Source organism: Seriola aureovittata, chromosome 4 (genome assembly GCF_021018895.1).
Source record: "Seriola aureovittata isolate HTS-2021-v1 ecotype China chromosome 4, ASM2101889v1, whole genome shotgun sequence".
In the NCBI taxonomy this organism is placed as follows: domain Eukaryota; kingdom Metazoa; phylum Chordata; class Actinopteri; order Carangiformes; family Carangidae; genus Seriola; species Seriola aureovittata.
In genome coordinates, this window is record NC_079367.1 from 29,092,868 (window position 1) to 29,111,121 (window position 18,254).

Here is an 18,254-nt window from a genome sequence, read left to right on the forward strand (position 1 = left end):
AGTCAAACGTCGTATCGTAGGGTTTAAAAGAACAACATGTATGGTTGTTGAGGTTAGAGGAGCGGTTGAAACCATCTCCAGTGAGCTGCGTCTCAGAAAGTGTTGATATGAATTATTTTAATATTATGACAATGGGTAGAAAGGGTAGTTTAGGAGAGCTTGGAAATTCTTGGTGAAATGTGCTTGAGAAAGACACGAAAAATCCCAAGAGCAGTGGAGGAACCTCACAAAGAGACATGAAGTAACAAGTTTCCAGTTGTCTCAGTTGTCTCAGTTGTATGATAAATGGGTTTAATTGTTACTGAAAGAGTAGATCATTTAAAGCTGCAACTGATTCTGCACATGAACTCTAAATCTTCCAGTGACAAAAATATTTGAAAGGATGAGGAACAAAAGAATCATCAGTGCCTCTGTCTTCTGGGAGAACATCCTCTGAAAGAGTTTTTTGTTGCATCAGAATGAAAATAAATCATGTCAAATTATGTTTTGTTCAACAATATCAGCCCCTCTGATGAGCTATTTTTAATTGTTTGATTTTCTCACCAATCAGACCTAAAACTAGAGCAGGATACAACTGAACTGAAATGATAGAGTGAATCCCTCCATGTCAGACCTTGTTTTGAGGGAGGTTGAGCTTCAGAAGCTCAGTTCACTTTGCAGTCAAACTGGTGATCAGCAGCAGCAGCAGCAACAGCAGCATCAGAAGCAGCAGCAGCAGCATCAGAAGCAGCAGCAGCATCAGAAGCAGCAGCAGCATCAGCAGCAGCAGCAGCAGCAGCAGCATCAGAAGCAGCATCAGAAGCAGCAGCAGCAGCATCAGCAGCAGCAGCAGCAGCAGCAGCAGCAGCATCAGAAGCAGCAGCAGCAGCAGCATCAGAAGCAGCAGCAGCAGCAGCAGCATCAGAAGCAGCAGCAGCATCAGAAGCAGCAGCAGTAGCAGCATCAGAAGCAGCAGCAGCATCAGAAGCAGCAGCAGCAGCAGCAGCAGCAGCAGCAGCATCAGAAGCAGCAGCAGCATCAGAAGCAGCAGCAGCAGCAGCAGCAGCAGCATCAGAAGCAGCAGCAGCATCAGAAGCAGCAGCAGCAGCAGCAGCAGCAGCATCAGAAGCAGCAGCAGCATCAGAAGCAGCATCAGAAGCAGCAGCAGCATCAGAATCAGCAGCAGCAGCAGCAGCAGCAGCATCAGAATCAGCAGCAGCATCAGAAGCAGCATCAGAAGCAGCAGCAGCATCAGAAGCAGCATCAGAAGCAGCAGCAGCATCAGAAGCAGCATCAGAAGCAGCAGCAGCATCAGAAGCAGCAGCAGCATCAGAAGCAGCAGCAGCATCAGAATCAGCAGCAGCAGCAGCAGCAGAAGCAGCATCAGAAGCAGCAGCAGCAGCAGCAGCAGAATCAGCAGCAGCAGCAGCAGCAGCAGCAGCAGCAGCAGCATCAGAATCAGCAGCAGCAGCAGCATCAGAATCAGCAGCAGCAGCAGCAGAAGCAGCATCAGAATCAGCAGCAGCAGCAGCAGCAGCAGCAGCAGCAGCAGCAGCAGCAGCAGCAGCAGCAGCAGCAGCAGCAGTTCTAGACCCGACTGACTGCCAGACAGTGGGGATTTCAAACAGTGACCTCACACTGATCTTCTGCTGAGCACATCTTAGCTGTGCTTCTCTGCTTATACACTGTGTGTGAGTGTTTGTACATATTCACACAAAAAAGACAGATCAGAAAAATCTGTAGTTGTTATCGCTGGCACAGACTCTACAGTTCATACACAGATCAGAATGAACTCTGGCTCTCCATCCTCCAATCTCACTTCAATCTGCAGAAAATCTTGTTTTTGATTATAGATAACCATATTACATTTACTCATTTGGCAGATTCATGTTATACTGAGAGACCACAGAAGTCCTGTTGTGGCTTTCTTAAACTCCTGCCAAATACATTTCAGGACTAATTTTAGGATTTCCTTAATTCAAGGTCCTCCCTGCCCTACTGTTAGAGATGTAGCTGTCACTGCTCCATCACTAAACTCACTGTGATGCCAGTCATTGCCTGAGATCCTCTGGCAGGGCACTCTCATCCTAAATCCATATCATATGTAAAAAAAAATGGTCTGACCCCACCTCTGCCACAATGACCCCAAAACAAGTCTCAGCTCAAGATTCCTTTTTTATCAATCTTGCTCTCCTTCAACCTCAGTTTGTCCTTATTGAAAACGATGTATGGTTGTGTTTATCTCTCTTTTATATCTAATATAATACCTAATCTAATACCTAAAAAATATTACAAACTGAGACAAAGCCATCATAAAAACAGAAATTTTAATAAGAGATGGTGTTAATGAGCAGCTTCAACAAAAAGTCCACTTGCTTGGTGTTTCCAGGGGCGATGCTACACCCCAGGCAAAGAAGCCCGTCAGACTATTAGCAGAAACTACATTTTACAGATGTCCCCTAAATGCAGGAAACAGCAGTGTGCTGTATATTGTCTTTATGAGAGGTTTAAGGGGGTTTATAGTTGTCATTGCAATATTTGCCAATATGAGGGGCCATCGGGGGCCCCCCTTTTCTCCTTGTGGGGCCCCAAGCATTTGGCTGGTGGTCTTCATCAGTGGCTGGTACTGCTGAGCCCAACCAGACAGTGGAGTGTTCAAGAATTAACCTCCACAATTGAAGAAGGTGTCAAACCCTGTAAGGAATGTCTTTAGTAGTTTTGTATTTCATTGTGGACGACTTCATCTTCTGCCGTGCGAACAACTTCTGGTTTGGCATTTGAAAAGTTTCTTTTTTCTTTTCGAAGTTTCACAAATAAAGATTGTTCTTAGTCCGTTGCACGTGTGCAATGTCTGAGTCATTTTACTCTCCTGGCACAAAATAACATTTGAACCCCATTACCGGTAATCAATTTCAATTTATGACTCTATGGCAAACAGTCATTGACATGTAAGAAGGAAAACCAGCTAAGTTCCAGATAAATATTCATGCATTTATGTAACAGACTGTAATGTGTTTCTGCCCCGGAGACACCAAGCCTACGGACAAACTGCGCAGATGAGCAAACGCATTAATACACCACAAGGCTGCGGCCCATGAAATAAGTGATTTCACTTATTGTAAAGTGCGAAATGCTAGTCGCTCTGCACAGTTATTAACTTCTTTGTTGAATATTTCATTTCAGGGACGGTGAATGTTGAAATCTACTACATTATTAACACTAGACACCAGGGTCAGTGCTTTGGTAAGAAAATCACTGGAGATGATGAGTGGCTGATACAAGGAAAAGTATACCTTGGGATATTGCTAAATGTGGTATTACGGTTATTTTGAGATGAAGTAATTTATTTCTTTGGACCAGTTTTCCTCAGCCTGCGCCGTCTGGTTCTACTTTAATCAGATATTTTCTACACATCAGTCAGAACGTGAAGAGAAATGCACAAACATCCATTCAGCTGCTGGTTTTTACATTTAATGAGGAAGAGCAACAGTACACTGTCAGCAAACGAGAAACTTCGTTTTGTATATGCTTTGTATGTTCTGTTTTCTGCTGGTAGGGCTCTGAGCTTCATCTCTATCCCCTCCTCCTCTTCCTCCTCCTTTTTTATGTCTCCGCACTGGGGATAGTCAGAGCCAGAGGCATTTTGTTTTCAGGTTGTCCGTCTCTACATCCCATTCTTGTGGACGCAATATCTCAGTAATGCCATGACAGAACGTCTTGAAATTTGGTAAAAATGTTCACTCAGGCTAAAGGATGAACTGACTTTGGTGGCTAAAGGTCAAATGTCAAGGTCAGCGTGACCTCACAAAACATGATGTGAAGACAATATCTCTACAACTCCTCAAGGGAACCCCATCAAATTTGGTGCAAAAGATTGGATTTAGCATTAATGAAAGCTGCATTAATCACTTTTTTCTTTTCTTTTATTCACATTGTTTAATATTGGTAAATGTTCATGTTATTATTGAGCTAATATAGTATACTTTGCTGTCATTTAGCTATAAATGTACAGTATGTGGAGTTTTTATTCCATCTTAGGTTTGTTGTTCTGAAGTACGTGAAGTACTGAGTGTGTGCAGCAGATGAAAGCGATCAAATTTTAAAAAGATGTTTTAATTGTGTAAACTGTTAATTGTTGATTCATTTCATTCCATATGATTCAACAAACTTCTCTGTCCTACACGCCTGAAAATAAAATGAAAGTTGAAAAGTGATTCTCTGTCTCCATCACAGACTGGACATGACGTCCAACAAACTGAAGAAGATTCCTCCGGACCCGTTGTTCCTGCGGATCCCGGTGTATGCCAAGTCGAAGGGCTCTCCTCTCACAGCGCTGGTGCTGAGTTTTGGCGGGAACCCTCTGCACTGCAACTGTGAGCTGGTCTGGCTTCGCAGACTGACCAGGGAGGATGACCTGGAGACCTGCGCTTCACCTAAAGACCTGGCTGGCAAATACTTCTGGACCATCAGAGAGGTTTGTAAACGATACTGCAGAGTGACGTTCATGTCACGTCGTACAAGGCTTCAAAACACATGAACTGCCACAAAGCAGTCTGAACTTTTACATGATTCAAACTCTCATAGTGTTTACATGTAACACTGTTCTGTTGGATAATTTGTGTCTAACCCTGAGATCAAGATTCTGCCTTGATTAAAGTCCATTATCAAAGCTGTCCAGGCCAGTTTGGTAGATAGTAAGCATCCAAATAATTGGAGAGGTAATCAAAGGTTTCCATGTCATCTAGTGCTTCAGAACACATTTAGCCTCCGGGTGGAGTTGTTACCTTTGTTGGAATCAGGAGCTCAAAGTCACATCCAAATCTGTCACCCAAACCTGTGTCATTTAAACATGCTGCTCATGGACATTGGCCTCTGTGATTTTGGGGCCATGGTGCTCTGAATGCGTTTTCCCGCTGCTTTAGCTTCAGCCCTCATGTGGATACACAGTCACTTTCCTTGTCAAGGACACATCGGCAGGGCAGATGGCTGGTGTCACAGAGGAGTGAACCTTCGGGTGACAGTGCAGAGTGATCTTGAGCTGAAATGCGCATTTTGTGCTTCTTCAGTTAGAAGAAACACAAAGACTCTGAATGCAGTTTATTGAGTCACAAACACAATAGTGTATGGAGTAAAACTCATGTTTTACAACCCGTGTTTGGCCTTCACCAATTTGCTCATAGTTGTAGTGGTTTATTTAACAGACACAGTGCACATTTAGAAACATTACTGTAAATGTGGCAGTGAAACTGTTTTTTATCAGAAGTCCCTTGAGACATGTTATGAAAGGAACCTAGAATAATACATCACAAAACAGGTTTCTGAAATAAACTATGAGCATGGAGTATTACACAATAAGTGTAATCAGACCAGCATCATCCCTGTGTTCTTTCAACACATCCTCCAATATACACTGCTCAAAAAAATGAAGGGAACACTTAAATCACACATCAGATCTTGATGAAGAATTATTCAAGTTGAAAATCTTTACAGATGTACATTGTATAATTTGTTGAGAACAAAATGACGTAACAACGGTCAATGGAAACCAAAATCATCAACCCACTGAGGACTAGATTCACAATCACAATCACACTCAAAATCAAAATCACAGGTTGATCCAACCTGCGTGAATTTCATCACGGCAACTCATAATGTGACTCAGTAGTGTGTATGGCCCCTACGTGTCTGTTTGCACTCCCTACAACGTGTGGACATGCTCCTGATGAGTCGGTGGATGGTGTCCTGGGGGATCTCCTCCCAGACCTGGATCAGGGCGTCAGTGAGCTCCTGGACAGTCTGTGGCGGTACTTGGTGGCATCAGATGCACCCACACATAACGTCTCGTAGGTGCTCAATTGGATTTATGTCAGGGGAACGTGAGGGCCAATCAATGGCATCAATGCCTTCGTCATCCAGGAACTGCCTACACACTCTGGCCTCATGAGGCCGGGCGTTGTCCTGCAGCAGGAGGAACCCTGGGCCCACTGCACCAGCGCCAGGTCTGACAGTCACTCTGAGGATTTCATCCCGGTACCTAACAGCAGTCAGGGTCCCGCTGGCTGTGACATGGAGGTCAGTGTGACCCTCCAAGGATATGCCTCCCCAGACCGCAGCTTATTGGAGCAGTGAACGTGTTATTTATTGGTTATGAAGCTGTTATAAATCCATAGTTGCTTTGAGTTTCACAAACAACAAGTTTGTGACTGGAAGACTGCCAGTTTGATCCCCGGACTGACAGGATTGAATCTTGGGGGGGAATTGTGAAAGAGCAGCACTTATCCACCGCTCATTGGCTCTGTGGTGCCCTTGAACAAGGCCCTTAACCTCACCTGCTCCAGTGGAGCTGCTCCGTGGCCAGCATGTCAGACTGAGCAGCTTCCAGGTGTGAATGTGTGAACTATGTGAATGTGATCCGGACATTCCTGCAAAAGAGAGGTTGCCTCTCTGTGAAACTACCCTGAACAAATAAAGGTAAAAAAAAAATCTTTGTTATTAAAGATCTCACTGGTTATTGTTCTGTAATGGGCAATTTGAAACCTTCAGAATCTTAATAAAATAAAGAAAAAGAAAATGTGCAAAACATCTAATGAGAGACTTTCAGAGGAAGTGACACAAAGGGAAATAACACAAAAACACATGTTTTAGCCTTGGGCTAAAAGGATCAACGTCATTAAAGGCGACATGTACCTGAGAGGAGAACATCATGTGGCACTGGTGATATTACATGCATACATAGACTATAATTTCACTAAAGTCTGCTACCTGAACCTGCCTCTCTGCTTAGTGATGGAGCAACTTTTTGTTAGCACTGGTAGGCTGAAGGTCCTTTACTACCATAAAGCCAAAGCCACAAAAGATGTGATAGAGCAGCTCAGAGAACACAAAGCAACACCAATGTAAATGTGTAACTGCTCCAAACTGCAGTTAGATGGTGTGGGACTAAAGGTCGAGGAGCGATCTGTTCTTCATCTAAACACCTGCCGGAAAAATCCGTGCTGAACTATGTTCATACCTGGAGAGATAACGGCAGAATCTGTGTGGTTCACGATGTTACTTTAAAAAGAGGATGATATAGAGGGCTTTGTCTGGAGATCTTCCGGAGCCAACCATTCTGGGCTGTTTGAGAGCCACGGTGATAAGTGAAGGTGCACCATGAGATAAAGATGGGATTAATTGGTATTGTATTAGAGAGGATGATGCACAGACCTTTGCCTCACCTCGAGTAATAGTTGCGGACCTCCTTCAGAGAGGTACTGTAGCATCACTATAAGAGGATTAGCCTTGTAAAGAGGTCGAGCCACAGACCTCCGTGGAACTGAAGTGTCTGGGCATATTAATTCTCAGGGAGTTAATAGCCTCTGTCCTAGTGCAAGGACAAGAGAACCTCTGTTGCATCCATCAGAGGTCAGACAGTAGCCATCAGCTGCCAAGGGAATTCCCTCTGTGGAATCAATAAAAGCTGAGGTTACATTCTCATGTAATGGCAGCAAAAGTTGACACTGGTTGGAATTTGAAGCTTATCAGGACAAATCTGATATTTTATTCATCCATAAGAACCAAAGGGGTGTTCATACTCTTCTATCCAAGGCCCAATTTCTCATACTTTCACACTTCCAAACACTCACTCCAAGGGAGTGGCTCAGTTCATTCACAGTGTTTTACTCTTAAGCTTCACAGGAGCAACTGAGGGCCAGAAAGTAATACAAGAATGAAAGGTTCTATTGGTTCAGGTTCATCAGGTCAGCAATCATCACCGCTGGTAACAAGAGCCAAGAAGGGCCCAGAGAAAGGTTTGGAGACACACTGAGAGGTAGGAATGATGAGTAAGCCGTGGTAAGCCGTGGTTGGCCCTGCTTGGCCTCGCAGTAATACTCCAGCAGGGTTTTGGCTGGCTTTATCCAGGCTTAGGTGCCAGTGGGTGGGTTTTAAATAATGCAAGGGCTGAAAAACTCTGAGATCACTTAATCTTCATGCGCAAACAACAAAACTCCTTCAGAAAGTCTGCTGGAAGAAAACACCAGTGGAAGTCAGTCAGAGCCCATATGCAGAGAAAATGTACTGTTTGGAAATTTTAGATTTTTTCTTTTTAGTTTTTTTTTTTTTTTTTTGAAGTGCCATGTTTCCTCTGAATCGCTTGAATATTTAACTCACTTGAACCATCTGTTATTGTTTTCTTTCCTTTAGTTTTTTTTTCTTGGTGTTTTATTTATTTATTTTGTAAAAAAAAAAAAAAAAAAAAAAACTTAAATCTCAGTGATTCTTCAAATACAGTAATCAACATCTCCCTTAGGATAAAGTATGACACAACCAGCACAACAAGTCTTCTTTATCAGTTAACCTATGGTGACTTACAGTTTTTCGTCTTTGTCCCCAACAGGAGGAGTTTGTTTGCGAGCCACCGATGATAACTCGTCACACCTCCAAGATGTTTGTGATGGAGGGTCAGGAGGTGAGCCTGCGCTGTAAGTCAGTGGGAGATCCCGAACCTTCGACACACTGGGTCAGCCCGGACGGGAAGCTGATCGGTAACACGTCCCGAACCATCTGCTATGAGAACGGTTCTCTGGACATCCTCAAGGCCTCCGTCAAGGTATTCAAGTGGTTTCTTCTTCACGCACGCTCAGTTGATCTGTTGTCAACGTCTTGGTCTGCTCTTTATGCACTGCTTGTTCTTCATATAGACATAAATACCAAAACACATTTATTATACAAAACCTAGCAAAACGCTAACACTACACTAACAGTCAGCTTTGTAGATAACATAAAGTGAGATCCTATTCATATGCACATGGTTTAATGATATTTTTCACACGAAGGGTCAATATTGACATACATTTTGAGAGGCCTAGCTTTGGTCCAGTGAGAGTATAAAGTTTTTGAAATCAGATATACTTTGTTTGGTGATAAGTAAAAGATGCATAGTTCATAGAGAGTAAAGCTTAATTAAGTATTATTATTAAGTATTATGATTTTATTATATGACACTGAAGACTGATGTGCATAAATAATCAATAATCAAATTAATGGAAGACACAGAAACATACCTAGAGTACATTACATATTACATTAAAGTGCAACATCGGGAACTTGATGGAACATGAAGATTAGCATATCAGCTGATTAGCTGCTAGCTCGTCACCAAGAGATCTTAAACTCCATTTGTTTTACTCCATTTGTGAGTGTTGAATCCATTCAAAAAATAAATCTTTGAAACGTTTGTGTCACAAAATCTGTGTGATGCACATTTTGGTACATATCAGTAAGTTTTTAATGCTTTATGATATCTATACAAATGTTTTTTTTTATATAAAAGAACTTGAAAAGAAAAAGAAAAGATGAGTCTTCTTGATTTCCAGGATTCGGGGAAGTTCACTTGCATAGCGTCTAATGCAGCCGGAGAGGCAACAGCTCCCGTTGAATTAGTCGTCAACCCTTCCCCACACTTTGACCCCAAACTGGACCCTGACCCGGGGCCTTCAGACATCCCCACCTCCATCAAATCCAATGTCAGCGGAGGCCAGGCCCGGTCCGATCAGCAGAGGGTCAGCGTGTCGGATCTAACATCCAGCTCCGCCACCATCAGATGGCCCCCGCAGAACCACATACCGGGCGTCCGCATGTACCAGATCCAGTACAACAGCTCCACAGACGATATACTCATATACAGGTAAGACAAGGGGGAAACTGGCTGCAGTAACAGATCATTCAAAACATAAAATCATGTTTCCCATCCAGATGTTCCACAGTGAGCAAACTGAGAGGATGGTCCTGACATCTGCAACACACAAAACCCAGCATTAGATTAAACTTGCACTTATGGATTGTACATTGTGTGAAAGTACATTGGGTTCAGGACCAAGAAAAAAAGAATCATCCTAGTCCAGTATCACATGTTCTCTATCATCTCGTTCCAGCTCTGCACTGAATCTAATGTCCCATGTTATCTTCTTCTGGAAACTTTGTGATTTGCACTGGACTTTACAGTGGAGCCAACATTATTCAAACTGGGTTGGAGTAATGTTTGGCTGTGCAGCATTAAAACCCTTTTTCCACTGGTCAAAAAACCAGCGAAGACCCTCTTAACATCAGGCTTTTGATTGCAATGCGAAAAGGAAAAATCAGCATTCGCACCTGGGTCAAATGACAATAGACGCAGGTATTTATCGGCTCCGATCAGCAGTGATGTAAAAACCACACTCAGGTGAAATTTTCACCCCTTTTCCTGTTGTAACATCGCAGACACTGTAAACACACCTGACACCTGTCCAGCATGGTGCAGTTAAAGCGGAGATACTGCAGCTACACTGCTGCTGCCCTGAAATTTTTAAAGTTTTAAAAAAAACACACAATCACTGAGTGAAGTGTCTCACACAGAGGCTCTGACACTTCTACAGGCACTCTGTAAGAGCATGTGATGACATCACTCCTCCTCAATCCGAGCAAAAAGGCAAACTTGACTGGCAGTGGAAAATAGGTCAATCGGCTTTTATTAGCGGGTTCACCTGCGTTAAAAAAACCTGCTTATACCTGATAATTTTGGTTAGTTAGTTTATAATGGTGGCGGCTAACTAAATATAATTGGGGCTCCTGACTGTCTGTTTCTGCTCCAAACACACATCATCCCTGTGTGGGCAGTTTTCACCAAGGTCTTTCCTCACATTTTTCGAGCTGGTTCAGGTTTTTTTTGAGTGAACAGCTCAGTGAGCAACAAAGGAGGAATAAACTGAAAAAAAAACAGGGATTTGGCTTCAGGCAACAGATATCAGACCACTTCAATTCTTTAGCTCCCAAAACATTTTTTGTGAAAAACCTGGGAGTTCTGATAATATCCCCATGATTCATACTAGTAATGTAAAGCTTAATCTGTTCGCCTGCTGAAGTCAAATCCGTCTTAAAATACAACAAAGCAGCATTAATTTTTGGTCATGCTCAGCGATTATTGGCTCACAGAGAGGCACCAGTTGAGTGTTGGAGGGAAGAAATCCACCTCAGAACAAACAGCTATTAATGAGAACCCACAAATATTCCCGCACTGACTTGGTGTTCTCCTCTCAGCCAGGGATTACAGAGCGAGCCCATGTTCAAGGGTCCACACAGATCAGGATCCTCAGCAGGGTTCAAGGGTCAGACAGACGGAAACGAAGGAAAAGAAATGTAATAACAGAAGATAAGATTAAGGTTGATTGATTCTGCTGGGAAATCAGTTCACTACAGCTGCAGAAAGGCGGTAGACATCAACATGGAAAGAAAACAGGAAATAAAGGATGGAACAGTAAAAATACAAAAATGAATGAGTGAAGCCAGACAGAACATTGAGAGTAATTTAAAGAAATACTACTACGATTAAAAAAAAGACTATGCAGAAAAATCTCCAGGAGAATGAATCAATGCTACAACTGTTAAACTTTTAGCACCTTGTAAAGTCTGCACTGAGATACACACACATATACTGTATATGTATATATATAATATTATGCCGTCCCTACACATAACATTTATATCAGTGTAAATGAGGAAGCCAGAAATAAAATAGATCATTAATTAAAAAAAAGGTGAATAACGAATGAATAAATGAAAAGGTAAATGAGCAGTGAAAGTTTTTGTTCAGACCTGAGCTCCCTCCTTTGCCACAGCCGACGATTCAATTTGCACGTCCAAATCACCAGCTGAGGATTTCACAGCATGTTTCAGGCTGTTGCTGCCAAGTGTCTGAGTGTGGCCCCCTATCAGCCCACGATACAAAGCGACCACTGGATGGTCCCATCAGCCGCTTAGCCAGCTCTGTAACCTAGCAACGTCATTCAGAAAGCATAATTGAGTGTTATTACAAAGCATTTGGAGGGCTGACAGATGACAGTTTGAAATGTGTCCACAGCCTCAATTCTCATTTTAACCAAAAAACCAAAGACACTTGCTCGAGGCAAAGGCAAATAGCACATGGTCGAGTGCTGAGGGTCCAGCTGGATTATTTCAAATTAAACCATAGGAGTGACCTTATCATTATCCCACCACAGGGGGGAGCAGAATGTTAGAATGAGGCAGTCTGATGGCGACAAAGCAAGAAGCCCCATACCTCTCAAAAGTGTGCTGGTGGGTTCATGACTTATACTGTATGTTAATGCCTCATTCAGACACTAGTTACTTTACATTACATTACATAATTCCGCATTATTAAATGACATGTAAGCATAAAGCTTTTTCTGATCTGCTGCCTCTATCAGCAGAACAACATCTTTTGTTGGCGACTGCCATGACTGATCTTACGCAGCTGTGGTGAATGTTGTTTGTTCATTTTTTAAAGTTCAGGCACAAAAACAGTTTGCTTGGTGGAGGCAGAAACCTCTGGGGCCGAAAAAATGAAGCCAACCCAAAAGTGCAGTTCCTCTAGAGTCTGGCTCCAACAGTGAGTCAATCCCCATTGACTCCCATGTTAAAATGTCCAACTGTGCAGAAGAAATAAACATGTTTTGGTATTTATAATTAATTTAATTACGGGGGTGAATCTTTACTCTCCTGTTTAACTTTCCTGTTTTTTATAAGTTATTTAGAACTGAGGGCGTGGCCTCTTTGAGTGACAGGTGGGTGAGTGTATTCTTGCCACAGACTAGCATTTACCAAAGTCTCAGCTCCACATACGCCGCTATTCTTTCCGCATTGGAAACAACCATTCAGAGGAGAAGCTGCAGTGCAGCGGTCAGGTGAAGCTAACAGGCTAGGCTATGAAAACGTAGCTAAGCTAACTTTCATTTCCAGCAGCACAAGCTGTCCAAGTGAACAGACTGACTTTGTCATGTTTGTACTTAATGATTTAATTCATTTGGAAATCAAAGTTTTTATTAGCTCTCTACATGACACATGATGATCGGACCAGCAAACTCTTAAAATGTATATAATTATCAACCGGATGCTGCAAACTGCAGATATTTCATTTCATCACTTTGTCACACTTTCGTTGTGACAGCCGCACACATCCACAGAAGAGTGTAAAAGGCATAGAGTAAAAATCAATTTTGGGTTTTATGAATTGATATCGGATTATTCTAATTAAGATTAATCTTAATCAGAGAACTGACTTTTTCAACTCGGCCCAAATTAAAATTACTGTTGGATTAAATATACCATACCTTCATCATGTTAGGGAGCGGTCGTGGTCGTGGTCATGGTCGTGGTTAGGATACTGACTGCTGGTAGGTAACAGGAAATAAATAGCGGTTGCCAGTGTCAAAGCCAGATGTTGTTCTGTCTGTCCCTGTTACTTCCTCATTTGTTCCATATTGGCCAAGAAACATAATTCATACATCTGTTGGAAGGTTGTGTCACTTGAACATAAACATCTTTTGCCATTTACTGTAAAGACTGTTGTTGTTTTTTCTCTAATTATAAGTTATCAAGTTGTAATCCAGAGACGGGGGTAATGAGAATTTTTAATGCTGCGATTTCTCCAACATGGCAAAATGAAGCTGAAAAAAGAAACTAAATAATGGCTAAATGCCTGTAAAGCCACCACTGTTGTCCTTTACATCGACATGAAACCCAGCATTAATACAATCAGCTCATGAAAGAGGAACTATTCAAAAGGAACTACCCAGTTGTCATTTGTTTTCTATGTATTTTCCGGGGTATCTTCAGTATTTACAGCAGGTACCGCTGAGCCCCTGTCTTCTTTTAACATTCGCTCTGAGCCTGGAGGCACAGAGATGAAACCTACTTGTGTTATAAAGGTCAACAATTTGATTCTATGGCTCGGCTGGGAAAAGCATTCTCTCCTGCTTTTACAGGAGCTGCAGTTGTTGAGCTCTGCATTCACCTATGCCCTACAGTCACTCCGGTGGAGCCGTCAGCAGATAAGGAGTGAGCAGAGAGTGAGCAGCACTCGGTTAGTTGATTTAAAAAGAGTTTCCCTACTCACCGGACTCATCTGGATAAGAGAGAGTGGTGCAAAGCAAACAGGTTATTATTCAGAAAGCTGAATGAAAGCACTGTTTCAGAAACAGAGAGAACAAAGTTTTATATAGTCCCTAAACTGAGGCAACTTTTTGCCAATTATTATATAACATAAGGGATGATTATTAATGGGTAAAATATCATGAAATATGATGGTTTCTAGACCCTGATTACATTCAGACTTTGTCCCTGTGCACCAACGTCCGCTCACTGACCGAGCAAACAAAATCTCACCGTCAACTTTGTTTTTGCCGTGGCTTCTCTGGCCTCCTGTACAATCCATGACTCAAGTGAAGGCATTTTTGCTCGCAGTGGCAGTACTTATACTTTTTGACTTTAAGTGCAAAACGTTTTATAACACAAGTGGAGCTCTCTGGTAGAGTTATTGGCCTCTCCACTGAACACTGTAATAGAAGAGACTCATGACGCCCACTTTGCCCTCTCTGCAGTCTGGTCCGGGGGCTTTGCAGAGACTCCGACGGTCATAGCAGCTACAGCACCGAGCAATTCATCGTCCAGCACTGAGGCAATGGGATGTCCACACTCTGGAACACTTCACATTTATTGTTGTAATTACTGTCGCTCTCTGTCCTTTACTTGCTGAGAAGCATGTGGTTCTTTTTCATCTCAGATGTGTTTAAAGGGAGGGATCTCTGGCTTCATTTGACCACGTTTTAACTTAACTGACAAAAGCTGTTGGATGCCACTTTTGTCTTTACCAGATTTAATAGAACAGACACAATGCAACATATTATTTTAAATAAAACAATAAATGAAAATGTTACAGACAAAAATATTGGGACCCACAGCTCTTAGACTTGTACACTTCTCTGCTACATATCCTTCATACCTCAATATACTATATTATACTACATTATTATACTATATATACTATAATACACTATATACAGTTTAGATACTTTTGAAAACAGTTTTTATGAATGATTAAAAACTCCACCAGTGAAGAGCCATCTGCACCTTTGTTTAGGAGAGTTAAACTTTTGTCAGTTGAGTCTGTAAATACTCTACTAACACATGTGTTTATGTTGAAATTTGTATATCACAAGCAAAACCTTCCAGATACATTTCATAACTTTTTCCTTTTATCATTGGTCATTCACTCTAATTCAAAGAGGCACTCAAATTTAAAGTTCCTCATCTCTGGAATTCACTAGGTTCATCACTGAAGTCATCATCTTCTTTAATAACTCATTTAAAAAAATATCTGTGATGTTGTATTACTTTATGGTGTATGTTTCTAATGACTAGTTGAAATAAAGGGGAGGACTTTGTATGAGCCCTCTGGGCTTCCTTCCTCTCCTGCAGCTGGTAGTTTGGCCGAACTCTTCTTGAACAAACTGCTCCAGATCTGTCAGGTGTGATGGGAACTTTCTCCCTACACTGAGTTTCAGCTCTTTCCATAGATGTTCGGTTGGATGAAGATCAGGAGTCATAGCAGGCCACAACAATCCAGTATTTTCTTCTCATCCATTCTGTTCTTCGATGTTCTGGATCATTGACCTGCTGGAGCAGACATGACCTGTGACCGAGACAGAGCTCTGACACTGCGCAATATGACAATCTTATGATTTCAGTGTGACCTGCACAGATTCACTCCCCGTGCTGGACACAGCAAAGCAGCCCCGTAACATAACCGAGCCTCCGCTATGTCTCACAGCGGGGATGCTCTCTTTCTTTGAAAGCGTCATTCTTTCTCCGTTTGTTGAACGTTCTCCCAGAGTCATTGTGGCTTTTCAACATGCATCTTAGCAAAGAGTTGGTGTTTTTATGTTTCTCTTTCAAAAGTGGGGTCTTCCTTGGTTGTCCTCCGTGGAGCCCTCTGTTGTTGATCTGTTTTAAAGTTTTCCTTGGTGCTTTTCCCACCATCAGAATGGTCTGTCTGTTCATTTAGCAACTGTGGTCACAGGAACATGAAGCTGCTGGAGATGGTCTTGTCATATTTATCTCCTCAGACTTGTCTATGTTCAGTGTGCTGCACGATGTGATACCAGACAGCAAAGTGAGGACTTTTCTCCATTTAAATAGGCTGAACGACTGATTAAAGGATTGAACACACCTGTCCTACTAGTTGAAGTCAATAAGCTGCTTAAAATATCACTACAATCCACTTATTTATCACCACTTCTAAGGGGTACCGATAATTTTGTCAAGGCAGATTTAAAAGATGTTTGTGGAAGAAGTAAGAATTCAGCTCTTTTCTCACCTCCTTTGTTTTACTGTATAAAGTAAAGGCATGCATCTTATTACTACCATACCTGTTCCCTGTAGGGAGGCTGGTTTTTACCCTGAGAGTGGTGGAGCTGTCGTCCTTAACACAACGAAACTGTTTGTAGTATATCACTTGCTTCCCGACTCTTTCATTTAATATTACCTGGCAACATGAAACTTCTCAGAGACGAGTAGAATAATGCTCAAAGAAAACAATGAAAGGTTCAGTTAGCAGTGATCATGGAGGCAGGTTGATCATGAAACTACATATCCTTAGATAATCACTAACATTTGCACAATCCAGTGGATTGATTTCTCATCTGACAACTAGCAGTGCTAACATTGACTTTAATGTTAACTACAAACTTCACGTTTGCTAGCCTAACATTAACTTACAGTGTTTCCAGTGCGGGCTGGTATTACCGTCAACATTGTGGATTTGAGCTGTATCCTTTTTTTTTAATCCTTTTGTGGAGCAGGGCAAATTCATCTGCCCATATATCCATTTGGTCAAAAGAAAGTGAGGGTAACCGACCGTCTCGCACGGGATTTATTGAAACACATGAAAGTGTTCAATGCTACCGACTCTCATTGTGACGTCAGAGGGAAATGGCGTTATTAATGGTGTGAATATGATCTGTGCAATGTTGCTCATAGCAACTGAGGAATGAGGAACTGAGGAACCTTTACCAGCACCAGGTGAAGGTTTGGGAAGTTAACAGCTGCTTGAGGCATGAGATGGGATGTGTTTACTTTAGTGACATTTAACCCTCCATCTCTCCCTGACCTTAACCAGTCCATTTTTGTTTAACTAAACCAACCACATCTGGGACTCAGGGCGTGAACCCTGGTCTCTGGTGTCAAAGTCCTGCAGCTTGCAGACCAGACATCCAAGAAAACCACCTGCTTACATGTTCCCTGCAGTGCAGAACTTATACTTTCTTTCAACGAGACAAGGTTGCAGTACAAGACCTTTTTATTTGCACTCAAAAGTGGACAGCCATGTTAACTACATTTGTTTACTTGTCTCTATTGTTTTCTCACTCTGTTAGTACTTGTGTTTGTTTGCCGAAGTGAAAAGAAGCACTGTGCTGGCAGGACTTTCGTAAACTGTAACCTGATGGGATATAAGTCGCGGAGAGGAAGGTCGTTTGATTTGATACAAAGGCACATGGGCAGGATCTCCTGGTGATATTTATTAGATTTTATGTTCAGACCTCCTCAGTGCTGAAGATGATGTCACATGTAGTTTCACTCGTTTTCAGAAAGTGACGGTTTTCAGGTGCATGCCCTGATTCCCTGATTTTTTTTGTAGCAGAGCCCAGCAGGACCGGATATCCCAGAATAGCCTCACAGCTCACTGTAGATGTTTAACTGTTAAATGTGTTGGGTTTCACAACAGATATTTGGAGTAATTGAGGTGCTGTTAATTGGTATAATGATCCTGTTTACCTTTAAGAAATCAGGTCCATGTAGATCTTGAAAGCAGAAATTCTTAAAATGGTCAACACTGCAATCTCACTGCATCCTATCAAAACATAATAAAAAAAGGAAACATTGAATGTATTCTTGACAATGTTTTGTCACACTAGATATCCTACTACCTTGATGACTGAGACTCACCACAGACTGTTGGGATCAGGAACATAATGGCATGCTGGGTGAAGCATGTCCCAAAACTGTGTGTCCGTGCAAGATATGTTACTTGTACAATAGTATCCTTACTCACAGTGGAAATAAGTGTGTCAGAATGAGTGCAGAGCAACCAGCTCTCTGCACCTCCTCTGCAGTCTGCACCTCCAGTGAATCTTAAAGCTGACGCAGTCAGAGCAGGGAAGCAGGGGTGTCAGGGAGTCTGTCCACGATAACGACAAGTCCGTAGCTGACCAGCAGACAGTTTAAGTTTGTAATGTGGACAACAAAGTGAGAACTGCAGTATCAGCACAGGTATTGAAACCTGTGCACCTGTGATGAAAATACCTGCTCGGTTGAGACTCAAAGCTTCGCACTTCTGATTCAAAGCTACAGTACCTCTACCGTTTCCAAGCTCTCATTAAAATAAGCCCTCCCACTATTTTAAAAGTCAGGATTCAGTCAGCCTC

At 42.2% G+C, this 18,254-nt stretch overlaps 1 protein-coding gene across 3 annotated transcripts in view; it reads left to right on the forward strand.

Annotated features, from left to right (window-relative positions):
• si:cabz01090165.1 (uncharacterized protein LOC100333421 homolog) overlaps window positions 1–18,254 on the forward strand; it is a 411,304-nt gene that overhangs the window by 357,678 nt on the left and 35,372 nt on the right. For all 3 annotated transcript variants that reach the window (XM_056373298.1, XM_056373299.1, XM_056373300.1), the window contains 3 exons: window positions 4,213–4,453; window positions 8,357–8,569; window positions 9,336–9,646. In XM_056373298.1, the coding sequence (XP_056229273.1) occupies window positions 4,213–4,453; window positions 8,357–8,569; window positions 9,336–9,646 (765 nt within the window). The remainder of the gene's footprint in view (window positions 1–4,212; window positions 4,454–8,356; window positions 8,570–9,335; window positions 9,647–18,254) is intronic.